This window comes from Erythrolamprus reginae, unplaced genomic scaffold (genome assembly GCF_031021105.1).
Source record: "Erythrolamprus reginae isolate rEryReg1 unplaced genomic scaffold, rEryReg1.hap1 H_44, whole genome shotgun sequence".
NCBI classification, from domain to species: Eukaryota; Metazoa; Chordata; class Lepidosauria; order Squamata; family Dipsadidae; genus Erythrolamprus; species Erythrolamprus reginae.
Genome location: NW_027248500.1, coordinates 45,376 through 62,093, shown reverse-complemented (window position 1 = coordinate 62,093; position 16,718 = coordinate 45,376). Strand labels below are relative to the sequence as shown.

The window sequence follows — 16,718 nt, the reverse complement described above, 5'->3', positions numbered from 1 at the left end:
CCTGAAACTAATCGGCAGCCAATGCAGCCTGTGGAGTGCTGGGGAGACATGGGCATACCTAGGGAGGCCCATGATCGCTCACCTGCTGCATTTTGCACAATCTGTAGTTTCCGAACACTCTTCAAAGGCAGCACCATATCGAGAGCATTACAGTAGTCAAACCTCGAGGTGATGATGATAATAACAATAACAACAACAACAACAATAATAATAATAATAATAATAATAATTTATTAGATTTGTATGCCGCCCCTCTCCAAAGACTCAGGGCGGCTCACAACATAACAGCAATACAATATAAATACAAATCTAATGTTAAAAAATTAAAAATCTAATTTAAAATACACTGTTATAAAAGACTTATCCACTACACAATCATACACATTCAGGCCAACTGGACATAAACATAATAGAAGTCAGCAAAAAAGGGCGGGAGATTAATTCCCCCATGCCTGGTGGCAAAGATGAGTCTTCAGCATTTTATAGAAGGCGAGGAGGGTAGGGGCAGTTCGAATCTCTGGGGGGAGTTGATTCCAGAGGTCTGGGGCCACCACAGAGAAGGCTCTTCCCCTGGGTCCCACCAGAGGGCATTGTTTTGTTGACGGGACCCAGAGAAGGCCAACTATGTGGAACCTAATCAGCCGCTGTGATTTGTGCTGCAGAAGGTGGTCTCGTACGTACTCTGGTCCGATGCCATGTAGGGCTTTATAGGTCATTACCAACACTGGTGGCATGAGTGACTGTGAGTAGAGACTCTGTCCAAATAGGACCGCAACTGGTGCACCAGACGAACCTGGCTGAATGCCCCCCTCATCACAGCAGAAAGATAATGTTCTAAAGTCAGCTGTGGATCGAGGAGGACTTCCAAGTTGTGGACCCTCTCTGAGGGGTTTTGCCCAAGAGTGATGGACTGACAGATGGAGGTGACCTTGGGAGGCAGAAATCACAGCCACTCTGTCTTATTGGGGTTTCATCTATTCCTGTTAACCCTAACATCCAGACCCTAACAGCCTCTAGACACCGGCACATTACTTCCACTGCTTCACTGAATGGACATGTGGTAGAAATGTATAGTTGAGGATTAAAATAAAATTATTGCAAGATAAAAGGAAGACAGGAGGTTTTGGACTACCAGACTGGAAATCATATCATCTGGCTGCAGTGGTAACATGGTTAAGAGAACGGATAGTGCTTACCAGCAAAAGATTGTTAAATATAGAGGGTCACGACCACTGTTCCTGTTCACTGTTATTAAATTTAAGCCAAAGTGATTATTTTCAATTGTCATACATCCTTATTTACTTCTTAAAAAATTCTTCACCCTTATCTTACACCAATTACCTTTCAAAATAAAAATTATTCTTAAATATTAATTATCCCTACATTATCATCCAAATCTCAAAAGATATTATCATAACCATGTCATTCCCAAGGAAAAGAAAACCAAATTATATCAATTAAAACTACTTAATTTCTATCATTACATATCAACACAATAAATTTAATAGGACATTACTCACTTCCCAATTAGAGTATAATATTAAACTATCAATCCATCTAAGCAATTTCTTTTATTCAAAAATCTTTAACAAAGTATTCTCACCTACCATTTTATCTATCTATCTATCTATCTATCTATCTATCTATCTATCTATCTATCCATCCATCCATCTATTTATTTATTCAATTTTTTTTAATGACGCCCTTCTCCTTAGACTCAGGGTGACTTACAACATGTTAGCAATAGCACTTTTTTAACAGATCCAGCATATTGCCCCCACAATCCGGGCCTCATGTTACCCATCTAAGAAGGATGGAAGGCTGAGTTAACCTTGAACTGGTGGTGATATTTGAACTGCTGACCTGAAGATCTAGCAGTCAACTTTAGTGGCCTGCAGTACTGCACTCTATCCACTGCACCACTTCGGCTCATGCTATTCTCAGTGTTTCATTATGTTAGCCTACTCTAATTGTACTTTCACTGCATACCCAGTGTAATTGTAATATCTTACTCTATTTGTACTTCACTTTAATTCAGTATAATTCTCACTGCAAACCCAGTGTAATAATCTTCCCTACCCTATGCATTGTATACCCAGTGTAAACATATTCCCTAATCATGTTTATATTTTTTCACTGCAAACCCAGTTTAATCATCTCCCCTAATCTATTCATATTCTTTCACTGTAAACCCAGTGTAATCATCTTCCCAAATCTATTTATATTTTTCAGTGTGTCTTTTCTTATGCCATTTATTCCATAATTCCTATATCTCATTATTTCATCATCATTAATGAATTGATTATTTATGGTCTTTTTCTAAATTTTTATTTTGATAATCTAAATCTAATTTCTAAATCTTTATTTTGATAATTTATTAAATCTTTATAAATTTTTATCTTTAATTATCACAATCAATATTGTATAATTCCCAGGAATAGTATTTAAATCATTGTCCTCCTTCTTTCCCCTTCCGTTCTTCCCATCAATTCATGCAATATAATATAAGAATAAAGTATAGTAATATAAATCAAGGTTACATCAAACATAAATTCATCTCAAAAAATAATTATCCTGTTCAATGTGTAGGTTTTTAAATGTTAGTCATATTCACCCTGTGTATTTCTTTTTCTTGTACCCTTCCTTCCATTGTATTTCCCAATTGCATAATAAGATATTATAATTTCAAATAGACATGATCATAAATTCATTCATTTATCAAATCAATTATTCTTTTATAGTTTCATCGTTGTCCAAATTTTCTTTCCTCTATTATTCTTTCTTTACCACATCTCTCCATTCTGTCACTTGTGTATACATAGCATAATTAGATGTTCTCTCATAATATTCAGTCTACTCGCTTCACTCAGACAGTTCTTAGGTTTTTTCCATTGTCCAACAGTAACAACTGATATACACCTTTTCCCACTCACAAGTAAACAAAGAAGGTTCTTTGAATATTCACTATAGTAGATAAGATGTTCCCAAAACAAGGGCAGCATCTGTCAGAAAATAAATCCAAAATTTCTCTTGTAATGACTCCTCCAGCCAGCAAATCCACTTTTGGACTGTTGCTGTTTCAGAAGCTTTTGCTGTCTCACTGAAGATACAGCTGCTTCCTTCCATTTCTGGCAAATATTTATTCCAATTCCAAAATAAACTAAAACAGTCTCAAATCTCTATTTGGCCACTTCACTCACTAGCACAACTTGAAGTTCGGACTTCATCTCTCCAGCACAGTTGTTAAGGTTCTCTTCCCAGGTGTTCCCTCACTGCTTCAATCCTTGTGTTGTGGTGTCGGCACCACAGCTTAGGTCGGCTCAGGCATGGCAACCTGGCTAATTTCACACCGGTGCCAGTGGAGATCAAGCTGGTTCGTCTGGGGGGGTATGCTGCCCCTAAACCAGACCCCTGACAGTGACCCCCTCTTCACCTCCAGGGAGGATCTGGCCAGCTTACATAGGAACCAGGACCCCCAGGTGACGAGGATTCGGAGATCCCCCATGGAAGAAGAGGAACTCTGTGCTGTCGCAGCCATTGACTCTGTCCCTCTCCAATTGTATAGATGTTTGATAACTGGCTTAATAATCTGATTTAGTGAAGAAGAAAGGGAAAGAATTTTTAAATTAGAAATATTATTTATGTGCTACTGACCAAATAAAATGTTAGTTGCTTCTAATTTAGGTTTTTTGTGTGAAAATCAATGCATTTCAATCAATCCTATAATTAGAGGAACCATTCTTCATGACATATAAAAGTGCTATTGCTATAATAAAAGCTGTGTTTGTTGTGAAATATAGGAGGTTACTTCGAAGATCAAAATTAAGCTTGGATATTGGATTTAATAGTTTGATGGATTTTATTATTAACACATTCATAGTAATTAACAATTAACCTTGAAAAATACTTTTTGTAGAAAAAAGTTAATACTGATCAGAAATTCCAATCCTATATTATGTTCTCATGCTTTCATTTGGAAATAATGTTTTATAACATCGATATGACCTATTCAATAAAGACATGTACATATTTTTTTTCTTTAGATTGGCCTGGAATATATGTAGCTCAATTGCCTGTATTTTTGAATGAGGAGCTACTTGTTTACAGAACAATCAGCTTATCTGGAATTGTGAAATCAAATAAAATTAACTTTGAACCTCAGCTTTTGATTTTGACTCCTGTTCCTCTCAATGTTAAAACAGGAGCAGATATCTGTATAATTCCCCAGGATTATTTAAGGTAATTTACAATTCAAATTTTGACTTCATTAGGTGTGATTATTTATTTTGTGTATATAATTTCAAATTATTGTTATGGTTATGGTTATCATTATTATTACAACTGTATTTTTCGGTGTATAAGACGCACCTTTTTACTTCAAAAAAAGTGTGTCAAAAAGTGGGTGCATCTTATACACTGAATGTTGCCAAGATCACCTGGCAGCCCTTGGCAGGAGGCCGGTGCTTCAGCCCTACGGATGCTGCCAAAGGTGGGAGATTGGAGTGGGGCCTGATGGAGCCGAGGGCCACGCTGAGGGCCTCCTCCACTGGCTGGATGTGCCCTGCCCAGTTCCCCACAGCTGCATGTGGGGAATCCCTGCCAGGGGCTCCTGGAAGCTCCGCTCCGGACCCAGCAACAAAGCATCACATTACAGGTGGCAGGTACAAGGGGGGGCGCATTGCTAAGTTAGCTGGTAGTGGTAGAGACAACTGCTGAGGCAGCTCTGGCGGCTTCCCTTCAAAGAGCATCAGCACCAGGAATGTCATGTTGTGTGCTTGTGTATTGTTGTGGTTGAAGCTGAAATATTCATTGACAGGTAGGACATTGTGGCAGATGATTTTATGAACTACATTTAGATCCCATCGAAGGCGATGTAACTCTAAGCCAGGGGTTGGCAAACTGCAGCTTGCGAGCAACACACGGCTCTTTGGCCCCTTGAGTATGGCTCTTCTGCAGAAGTCAAGGTTCTGGCACTGTGCATGGGTCACCAATTAAGTTTGACAACCCCTGGTTTACACAAATACAACCAAAAGAGGAAGGAATTTATAGACATGCTCTTTAGTGCATATTATAGATTAGGTAACAAAGGCTGGGAGTTAAATCATCTGCCCGATGATTAAGGGCAATTAAGGCTCTTGCAGCTAGTGATTGTGTGGCCAAAGAAAAACAAACAAGCACTTGCCGGATGACTGAGGGCAATTTAGGTGCATGCTGCTAGCTTTTGGGGAGTGGGTGTTAGTGAAGCTGATCCTTTGACAGCTGAAAATGCTCTCCTCTTACCCCTGATTGCCCAGAAGGCAAAGGCAAAGGCAAACTGCAAGCTTAAAGCTCTAGTAGTTGTTGAGAGCTCCGATGAAAATGAGGGAAACCGTGAGCTTTCACTCCCACAGCACTTCCCTATTGGGCTCTAGGCCACAGCAATGCATGCTTAATTAGGTATTCAATGGGTGGGGCTGGCTGGAAAGTAATTAGGCCTCAAGTGCAAAGCTCCAAAGTACCCAGCTTACTCTTAGGCTCTTGCAATCTGACAAACAGCTGTTTTTTAAAAATAGCTAAATTCACTGCCAAAGAAAATACAATCAGTGTGCAATAGAGGATTCTGTGATTTACTCCGCGTGGCAGAAGAGCCGAAGTATGATGGTATCCCCACCTGTGGGTCCTGCCCCCAATTCTCTTGACTGCAAGTTTTTCAATGTTGCCAATGAATTGTTGGACCTTTTAGCCCCTCCTTCAGTAGATGCCTCAGTTCTACCTCTACACACCCATATGACAATGCCTAGAGAAGCCGAGCAGTTACTTAATCTGGAGGAAAGAAAGACAGCATGGTTTGTATTCCATGAAATACCTAGTTATACAAATACCAGAAAGCTGAAAATAATATCTGCATAATGCATTTGCATTATAATTTTTTTTGTGTGTACCTAAATTATTGCAGGCCACTTGATTAGAGTAATTATTACTTCTGCATAAAGATGAGAACAAGGATGATTTTTATTCAATTTTGTGCCTGACAAACCCAAGCTGTCTTAATGTATCAAGAGTGTATTACATTTCATAGTTTCTGTACTTTTAGAAATCTAAAAACCTGAACTTTTATCATTTTCATTCATGTGATTAGTTTTTTCTTCATAAATAGTTATAATATATTCCCATGTCATACCTGCTAGTCATCTGATCTAGTGAGGCTGTTAGAATATATTTGAATTTTATTTTATAATACTGGTATAATATATTTCAGAACTGTTATTAATGCTTAGAACAATGTTTCATTTTGCTTTCTTTAAGATCTGCTAGCCTTTTTTTACTGTTCATAGGCCTTGAAAATTGCTTATCCAGGGAAGTGAAACAAGGTATATTTTCCTAGAATAGCTTTGCATTTGATAAATATACCGTCAGAAAATTTGGAGGCTCTGGCACGGGACTAATACAGGTAGTCCTTGACTTATGACCACAATTGATCCCAAATTTTTTGTTACTAAATGAGACAGTTGTTAATTGAATTTTCCCCATTTTATGATTTTTCTTGCCATAGTTGTTAAGTGAATCACTACAGTTAAGCTAAGCATCTGAATTTTGATCATGTGAGGATTCTGCAACAAAGTGCAAAAAACAGGCATAAATCACTTTTTTTCAGTTGTAACTTTGAACGGTCATTGAATGACTGTTATAAGTCATATTGTAAAAGAGGGTCTAGTATGCTGGAAGAGGGGTTAGATAGAGAGGAGGAGGGGGAGAGATACAGAGTTGGAGAGAGAGACAGAGATACAGAGAGGGGGATGAGAGGGAGAAAGATAGAGGGGGAGAGGGAGAGAGAGGGGGGGGAAAGAAAGATACTGAGAGATATACAAAGAGGGAGAGAGAGACATGGAGACACAGAGATACAAAGAGGTGAGAAGGGGAAAGACACAAAGATAGGGGGAGATAGAGAGGGAAAGGGGGAGAAATATACAGAGACAGAGGGGGGAGAGAGAGACACACACACACAGAGAGAAGGGGAGATAGAGAAAAAAGGGTTTTGTAGTTCCAAACTCTCTGTCCTAATGACTGTTGTGACTGTCCATGTCTGGCTCAGCTGGTCATGGATTTCGAGGATCCAGAGTTGGGTCAATCTTGGTATCCTAGGCCAGTGTTCTTAACATCTGAATCTGAGAGTGATGAGGTTGAGGAGTTAGACTGGACACCAACCAGAGACTGTGGCACCTGCAGAGTTGGTTTTGAGTGAGTCAGAGGATGTTGATGAGGAATCAAAAGATGAGCTCCTGTTTGACACCAGAGTGAGAGGAGTGTGAGCAGGTAAGAGTATCTTAGGAAAATGGATATGTGTGTTAGTAGCTCCATGGGATACTTTGCCATGCCTTGGGGGTTTATAAGGGACAGTCTCAAGAGACTTCAGTGTGATGAACAATGTTCCTGTATGACCAGATGTGAGCTCCAGAGTATTTCTGCCTCAAAGACAGTTTTAAAATCATGCCATCTGCATCTCCAAAGTGGCCATCAGCAACGTCTGAGAGAACAACACCTTTATGTCAAGTTGGAAAAGTGTCAATTTTATCAAACCATCATTGAGTTCTTGGGACATCGTATTTCCCCAGAAGGAATTGTGATGGATCCTGGCAAGGGTGAGGCCTTGAAACTGTGGCAACCTCCACATCAGATGAAAAACATCCAAAGACTCTTGGAGTTTGTGAACTATTACCGGACATTCATTTATTTATTATTTATTAATTGGACTTGTATGCCGCCCCACTCCGTGGACTCATCCTGGGGTTTGCCACTCTGACCACGCCCCTCACTCAGCTCCTGCAAAAGAAAGTCATGTTCCAGTAGGGCACTCCTGAGCAGCATGCGTTCCTGACCCTAAAAAATGCCTTCATAAAAGAACCCATCTTCAAATATCCAGACCCGCATCGTCCCTTTGTGGTGGAGGTTGATGCATCAGACATTGCCGTCAGAGCCGTGCTTCTCCAAATGCGTGAGGATGGCAGGCCTCTGTTCTTGTGTGCTTATTATTCCAAAAAACCTAGACCATCCAAGTGCAACTACACTATTTGGGAGAAGGAATTGTTGGCCATCCAGACCACCTTTGAGACTTGGAGACATTACCTTGAAGGAGCTCAACATCAAGTGGAAGTTCGAACTGACTACAAAAACTTGGAGTTCCTCCAAACCATGAGAAAACTGAATCAGCATCAGATATGTTGGTCCTTCTTCTTTGCCGAATTCAATCTTAAAGTCACCTACACCCCAAGTTGGCATAACCTGTGAGCGGATGCCTGTCCCGCAAACCTGAATACTCTGACGTCAAGGATCCGCTGTGGATTTCGACCATTCTGCCTTTTGATTCGATCACAGACGTGCAAGATCCAGTCGATCTATTAGGACAGATTCAGGAAGTGTAGCGGTGGGATGAATTTATGGAGCAATGGAAACAAGAACTTGGCCCTGAGTCTCCTTGGACTTTTTTCAACAGCCTGCTCCACTTCCAAGATAAATTGCATGTTCCAGCGGGAATGCTCTTGAACCAGTGCCATGATAGTCCTGCAGCAGGACATTTTGGTATTTTCAAGACCCTTCATCTAGTTTCTCAAACTTTTTGGTGGCCTAGACTTCAGCATGAAGTCCACTCCTATGTGACCTCTTGTGTTCATTGCCATCAAGGCAAGACTGTCAGGATGAGCGTAATTAAAGTCCGTTTGAACCTTAAATCATCCTGGAGGTGATGGATTGAGAGCACCGACATTTGTTTTCAAAGCAAGGTTTCTTTTTTATTATTAAAGTAGAAAATTAAATATGTCACAAGGGACAAATGAAAAATACATCTTCACATGATGGCTGCTAAGACTAGCAAATATGGAGAAAAGGATAAAGACGGATGTGAGGTATAATGACGTGGCAGGATTTTACATCAGAGTAGGAGGATCTAATAAAACACACACAGTTAACTATTTAATTACTGAATGTCTCTGAATGTCTCTGGGGCTGTCAATATTCAGCGTGACACCCCTTCTTTGGCAGTCATCAGTGACATTGGTTCACATAAGGCACATTTTCTTGGCTAGGTATTCGTGTTGGTCAGCTGGCAGTGGTTTATTCAGCACATCAGCAATCTGTTCAGTTGTGGGCACATAAAGTAATTTCATGAATCCTTGTTTTACGTATTCTCTTGCATTCTTATATCTTATGTCGATGTGCCGTGAACACGATCCAACATATTCAGTTTCAGATATGAACGTAACTGAAACATTGTTCTCCATAATAACAATTGGTTTCATGGGATCGCCCCAGAAACACAGGTTAATGCATTACAACAATCAGAAACACAAGCATATTCAGCTTCAGTGGAAGAACATGAAATAAAATTCTGCTTTCTAACTTTCCAATAAATTGGACAACTATTCAAAAACATTATATAACCAGAAGTACTTTTTCATGTTTCTTCATCACCTGCCCAATCAGCATCTGCATAACAAATTAACTCAGGAAACGTGTCGTGTTTCAGCTCTAGGAACAACTTCAGGTTCTTCGTGTGCTTCATGTATCTCAGCAGTCTCTTTATGCTTGTCCAGTGAAATGTAGTTGCTTTGCCAACGTATTTTGACAAAAGATTCACACTAAGTGAAATGTCGGGACTTGTCCAACTGCTAATGTATAACAGTGACCCAATGACTGACCGATAAAGTGTTTGGTCTTCAAATTGACTATCTTGTTGTGTCAACCTGTAAAAATCAGTTTGCATAGGAGATCGACATGGATGTCAGTCATGTTGCAATTGTGCAAAAGTTGATCAATCTTGTTTTCTTGTGAGAGGCAAAACCCCTTCTCAGTTTTTTCAATCTGAACTAGATAATCATGTATGTGCCCTAAGCTCTTCAATGTGAAATGTCGTTCTAAACCTTTTGCAAAAACTTCACTCATACGTTTGTTAGGACCAATGTAAACAATGTCATCAACATAAACAAGTATAATTTCATAAACGTTACCTTGCCCTTTTGTAAACACGCATTCATCAGAGTCGGACTTAATAAAGCCCATTGAATTTAGTGTGTCAATGAGACAACGGTGCCACATGAGGTCGGACAGTTTCAATCTGTAAAGACGTTTTTGCAGGTACCAGACATCCCCTTCTCGATCCTGGAACCCGGGTGCGCTCTGTCCAGTTCGTTTTCCATAGCCTCATACCATTTTTCTTGTTCAGATTCAGGTAAATGTTTTATTTGAGAAAGTTTCTCAGGAGGAAGTGTAACATTGTTACAAAGAAAAGGAAAAGGTTTGTGTAATACTTGCTGTTGGTATCTCTTTGGAGGAATTCCTTTTGTGGTTCTCTCCGAACATCTTGGAACTGTGGTCCATCCTTCATTTTGATCATCACCATCTCCAATTGCATTGCTAGGAACATCATCTGCGACTATTGAAGACTGTGTATCATCTTTTGTAGAAACAACATCTGGAACAGCTGCCTGTGGATCAGGTTGTGCTGTACCTTGAACATCATCCTTAGGAAAATAAACTGAAGTATCATTACTGTGTATTCTGGACCAATTTGTATCTTCCTCAACTTTAGCTGAATTGGAAATAGCTCTGTGATTAGTGTCAGCAAATTTGTAGTACTTAGAACTTTCATCAAAACCTATAAATCTCAGTCTTTCTGCTACTGGACCTCCTTTCTTTCTTTGGACCAGCGGAATGTTAACCATGGCGTATGAGCCAAAAATGTGGAGGTTTTGAATATCAGGCTTCTTTGCGTAAAGCAAACGTGTGGCATGCTTAGCAATAGGTGCAGCTTTAGATTTAGATGAGTTGCAAACAGAACAGTCTAAATGAATTTTGCAATTACTATCAACCTTAAAACCATTTACAAATTCAGGCATCTTGGATAAGACTGGATAAGATGCATGGCCCAAACGACGGTGCCATCGGTGAACACACCTGGAATGAAAAGATTTGTTTGTTAATACAGATTTAACATTTGCAACATCATGCGGAACCTCTTGGACCTCATTGGCTTTAGGAGCCTTTGTTTCTATAGTGGCAACAGATTTTCTCTCTGGACCTGTGCTTTCGCCCTTTGGAACTTTTATACGTACATAAACTTTTACATGAGGATTTGGTTTTAAGTAGTAAACACCTCTAATTGGAAAAGCAGTAGCAATGAATTTTCCGTTCTTGACAATGTAGCCTTCATTTAGTTTAAAAATCACTTCAGAACCTAAGTCTTCATTTAGGCGATATGTGCTGAGTAAGTTGCTTGTAGCTTGTGGAACGTATAGAACATGTGGAATCATTTGGTCTAATTCTTTTATGTAGACAGTTCCTTCTCCTTCGACTTTGCATAAGTGATTTGACATTGCATGTAATTCTTTAATATCAGTCTTATGAAATTCTGTGAAAAGTTCTCTTTGGTAGATGATGTGAAAAGCTGCTCCGCTGTCTAATGTCCATAAATGTCAAATGTCATACTGTGGACTTTTTTGTGGAACATTGTTCAGGACCAAAGAATTGATGTAAGCATGTGGGTCACCTCTAGAACCTCATTGAGATGATCTGTAGTTGCTGGAGCTTCTGCTTCTGGAACCCCTAGGATCTGTTCCTCTGGGCTGAGCAGGATATTGGGAGCGTTGAGAATCGCCAGATTGAGAGCATTGAAAATCTGTTCTTCTAGGCTGATTGTGCCATGGATATCTTGGAGTGTAGCCCCTTTGTTGGTAGCTGCAACTCATTGTAGGTTTGTAACCAGGTGCTGTAGTTTTGAGTCTACTTTGCATAATCACTTCTTCTGTTAAAAGCTTACAAACTCTGGACATAGTTCTTTGAGCTAAGGGTATGTTGTTATACTTTGTAATGGCATCTTTCCATTCATAATTGAGGGACGTGATTATGGCAGTTGTCATCTGGATGTCATCAATCTGATAGCCCCTCTCTATCAGATCCTTTTGCATTGCTAGAAGTTTAAATAAGTGTGAAGCAATTTTCTCTCCAGGCTTTAATTTATAAACCCCTGTCCCGGGCCCACCAGAGATCATCCATCAACGCGACCAAAGCAGTTTCCATGCTGTAGCCGGGCCTGAATCCTGACTGCTGAGGGCCTAGATAATCGGCTTCTTCCAAGGACCGTTGAAGTTGGAGCGCCACCACCTTCTCAACAACCTTCCTCATAAAGGGAAGGTTGGAGACTGGCCGATAGTTGTTAAGAATGGCTGGGTCCAGGGAAGGCTTCTTGAGGAGGGGGCACACAAGTGCCTCCTTGTAGGGAGCTGGAAAGGACCCCCTCCCCAAGGAAGCATTGACAATCTCCTGGACCCAGCTCCATGTCACTTCCCTGCTGGCCGAAACCAGCCAGGAGGGACACGGCTCACAGCTCCAATGGCCTTGTCCACTTCATCAGGTGTCACTGGATCAAACTCTTCCCAGACAGGTGGACAAGTACGGGCCCCAGTCACCTCGACTGACTCATTGTCAGTCGACTCTGTTATCCAATCGGAGTCGAGGTCCACCCGGATCCGAGCGATTTTATCAGCGAAAAATGTGTTAAAATCCTCGGCACTACTCTGTAAGGGCTCCCCAACTCCCCCCTGGTTAGGAAGGGAGTGGGTCACCCTAAACAGAGAGGCCGGGCAGGATTCCGCTGATGCAATCAAGGCGGCATGATACGCACATCTTGCCGCCTTGAGTGCTACTTTGTAAGTCTTAATACAAGCTCTTACAAGTGTTCGATCGGATTCAGACTTACTCTTCCTCCATCGCTTCTCTAGACGTCTCTTCTGGCGTTTCAACTCCCGGAGCTCCTTGTTGAACCATGGAGCTCTAGAGGGTCTAGTGCCGTGGAGAGGTCGCAACGGCGCAATCCGGTCAAGAGCCTCCCCTGCAGCCTTGTTCCAGGCCTCAGCAAGGGACTCCACCAAACTGTGGACGAGTGCATCTGGAATAACCCCAAGCGCCCTCTGAAAACCCTCTGGATTACTGCTTAATCGGTTCCGCCTCCCTGCGGGGAAGGATTGGAGCCAGGAAGTTAAGCCACAATAGAAAATGGTCTGACCATGACAAAGGCAACACTTCTAAGCCCCTTAGTCTCAGATCATTACTCAATTGCCCAGAGAGGAATACCATGTCGGGTGCGTGCCTCCCCTCATGGGTCGGACCCTGTACTACTTGAGTCAGGTCCATGGCTGTCATGGTGGCCAATAAGTCTGGGGAGTCCTACCGCCAGCCCGGCTACCTCCTCGAGCAGCCCAGGCAGGGCTCTTGACAGGCAGCTGGGAGGCAGGTACGTGAGCAACAAGCCCACTTGAACCCCTAAGTCCAACTTCACCAGGAGGGACTCACAACCCGCAAGATGGTGCTGCAGGATAACGTTTAGATTTTTCTGAGCTTATTTTTTGAACAGGCTGCAATTTTTTTTATTTGGCCACCAGATGGTGTTTCAGGATAACTTTTAAGCTTTTCTTCTTTGTTTATATACGTGGCAGTTAAACTCTGAGATCCTTCCAAAATCTCAGCTCTGGCATCCCCCTTAATCTCTGCTTCTAGTTCTTTTTCTAATATGGTCATTTGAATATCTCTTAGTTTATTTAACTGTTTTCTATATTTAAAAATGTCATCCAGACAACGGTGCATTGTTAGCTTCTCTTTTTCATCTAGATTAATTCCTCTCTGCTGATAGAAGTCTAGACAAAGGCTTGGGTATCTTGGAGGGTTTGTTCTAAGCGTGCTATTAAGCTATTTACTCTGTCAATATCATTAATTGAATCCAGACTGCTAGCTGAACTCCTTACAGACTCTCGGTCATCGGAATGTCTCAGTTTCATTTTTGCCTTTAGCGAGGCGCCATGTTGAATGGACGCACTGCATTCGGAAATTGTCTGGCTACATGACTCGGAAGAGATCATTACAGCTTCTAAATTTCTTGGGTCATAAATCGGCTGACCTGAGCTGTCTACTAGTTTTACAGAATCTTCTGACATTTGGGCAAAGAACGACTCTGTAAATAATTCTTTCTTACGCTTAGCAGGCATTACAGAGATTCGTTAGTGGTATATTTAAGATAGATTAAACCGACCTCTGCTGCCATGTCAGGATGAGCGTAATTAAAGTCCGTTTGAACCTTAAATCATCCTGGAGGTAATGGATTGAGAGCAGACATTTGTTTTCAAAGCAAGGTTTCTTTTTCATTATAAAAGTAGAAAATTAAATATGTCACAAGAGACAAATGAAAAATACATCTTCACATGATGGCTGCTAAGACAGGAATGACTAGCAAATATGGAGAAAAGGATGAAGACAGATGTGAGGTATAATGACGTGGCAGGATTTTACATCAGAGTAGGAGGATCTAATAAAACACTCACAGTTAACTATTTAATTACTGAATGTCTCTGAATGTCTCTGGGGCTGTCAATATTCAGCATGACAAAGACAGCCACAGGAGTGCATCCTGGATTGTTACAGCCTTTGCCAACAAAGGATAGAAATTGGGGAGGCATTATTATTATTATTATTATTATTATTATTATTATTATGTCAGTACAACACAGCAAACGAGATCACTATGCTGGATTTTGTATTTCATCACCAGTCGGGCGCTTCCCAAGCACCTAGCACTGCGTGATGTAGCGGCAAATTATGTTTGCCGATCCCAGCAAAGCGGCCTTTTGCAATTGACAGATGGAGATTTTTGTCAATTCCAATGGTTTTCAAATGTCCGCTGAGATCCTTTGGTACTGCGCCCAGCATGCCAGGTACCACTGGCACCACTTTCACGGGCTTATGCCAGAGTTGTTGCAGCTCAATTTTTAGATCTTCATATTTCACTAATTTCTCCTCAATTCTGCTGTCTCCTGGGATTGCAATGTCGATGATCTATACTTTCTTTTTCTCCACGATCACAATGTCTGGTGTGTTATGCTTCAGAATTCGGTCAGTCTGAAGTCGGAAGTCCGACAGTAGTTTTGCTTGTTCATTTTTGACCACTTTTTCGGCCTTATGATCCCACCAGTTCTTTGCCACTGGTAAATGGTAGTTCCGGCACAAGTTCCATTGGTCCTTAATTTGCTTCACCTTGAGAAGCTTCCTATTGTTGACCTCCATCAATGCTGACTCTTTGCTCCCCTTCACATAGTCAGCTAGTGCATGCTTCTCTTCTTCCACTGTCTGCTTCATTTGCAAAAGTCCTCTGCCGCCTATTTTCCTTGGTAAATACAGCCTGTCAACATCACTGCGGGGGTGTAGCGCATTAATTTTCTGGTTTTCCTGTCCAGGTTGTCCAGCTCTGCTTGAGTCCAGTTCACTATGCCAGCTGTGTATCTAATGAGAGGTACGGCCCAAGTATTTATAGCCTTGATAGTGTTGCCACGATTCAGTTTGCTCTTCAAAATTTTTCTGGTCCTCTGGATGTACTCTTTGCTGATCACAGTTTTCACATGGCCATGCTTGATATTATCCAGTTGCAAGATGCCCAAGTATCTGTAGGCTTCTGGCTGGTGGCACTTGATGGTTTGACCATTTGGCATTTCAATGCCCTCACTTTCAGTGATTTTTCCCCTTTTTCAGTGCCACTGTGGCACATTTATCCAGGCCAAACTCCATGCTGATGTCATTGCTGAAGATTCGCACAGTGTTGATTAGTGACTGTATCTCAGTTTCTGATTTTCCGTACAACTTCAGGTCATCCATATACAGCAGGTGTGAAATTTTTGGTGAATTCCTAACAGTTTGGTAGCCTAGGTTTGTTTTCTGTAGGATGAGTGACAGCGGGATTATAGCGATGATGAATAGCAATGGGGACAAAGAATCCCCCTGGAAGATGCCCCTTCTGATGTTGACCAGTCCATAGCTTTCATTCCCAACAAAAAGCTCAGTCTTCCAATATTTCATCACCTTTTCTATGAATTTCTTGATGTTTTCATTGACTCCAATGACTTCCAGGCATTTTATGATCCAGCTGTGTGGCAATGAATCAAAGGCTTTCTTGTAGTCAATCCAGGTCATGTATAGGTTTGCTTTCCTGTTCTTACAGTTCTCCGAAATCATTTTATCAATTAGGAGCTGGTCTTTCGTACCTCTGCTTTGTCTTTTATTGCCCTTTTGTTCCACTGGCATGATGTCATTTTGTTCTAGGTAGTCCTGAATTCTGTCAGCTATGATATCTGTCAGCAGTTTGAGCATGGTCAGCAAACATGTTATTGGCCTGTAGTTTCCTGGTATGGCTCCTTTCGCTGCATCTTTCTGTATTAAATATGTTCTGCCAGTTATAAGCCATTCACTGATATTTCCTGTCTGCAGCATTTTGTTGAACAATTCGGCCATTTTTGGATGCAGGCTGGTCAGGTATTTCAGCCAAAAACCATGCAGCTGATCAGTGCCAGGGGATGTCCAGTTCTTTACCCTCTTCACTCTTTCTGCAATCATTTCAGGTGTTATCTTCAGCTGCTGCATATTGCTCCCTGAGAATTCCTTCTCAAACTCCTTTATCCACCCAGCACTCCTGTTATAGTCCTTTTCGACCTCTCAGAGATCTTTCCAGAACTTTGTTGTTATTTTCACCTCTGGCTTTTCAGTTTTCTTATCTGTTTGCTGATGCAGGTTCTGTTTAAGATTTTTTTGCCTCTTCTTCCGAACTATTTTCACCTTACGAACCCAAGCAGCTGCTGCTGGGATGAAGGGGTTTCTTTTTTTCTCCTTTTTTGAAGAAAGAAAAGGGAGTGGCGGCTTGGAGGAGGAAAGAT

The 16,718-nt window shown here is 41.2% G+C and overlaps 1 protein-coding gene across 2 annotated transcripts in view; it reads left to right on the top strand.

The window, feature by feature from the left end:
* LOC139155676 (cilia- and flagella-associated protein 47-like) overlaps positions 1 to 16,718 on the top strand; it is a 302,888-nt gene that overhangs the window by 241,398 nt on the left and 44,772 nt on the right. For both annotated transcript variants that reach the window (XM_070730919.1, XM_070730918.1), the window contains one exon: positions 4,044 to 4,239. In XM_070730919.1, the coding sequence (XP_070587020.1) occupies positions 4,044 to 4,239 (196 nt within the window). The remainder of the gene's footprint in view (positions 1 to 4,043; positions 4,240 to 16,718) is intronic.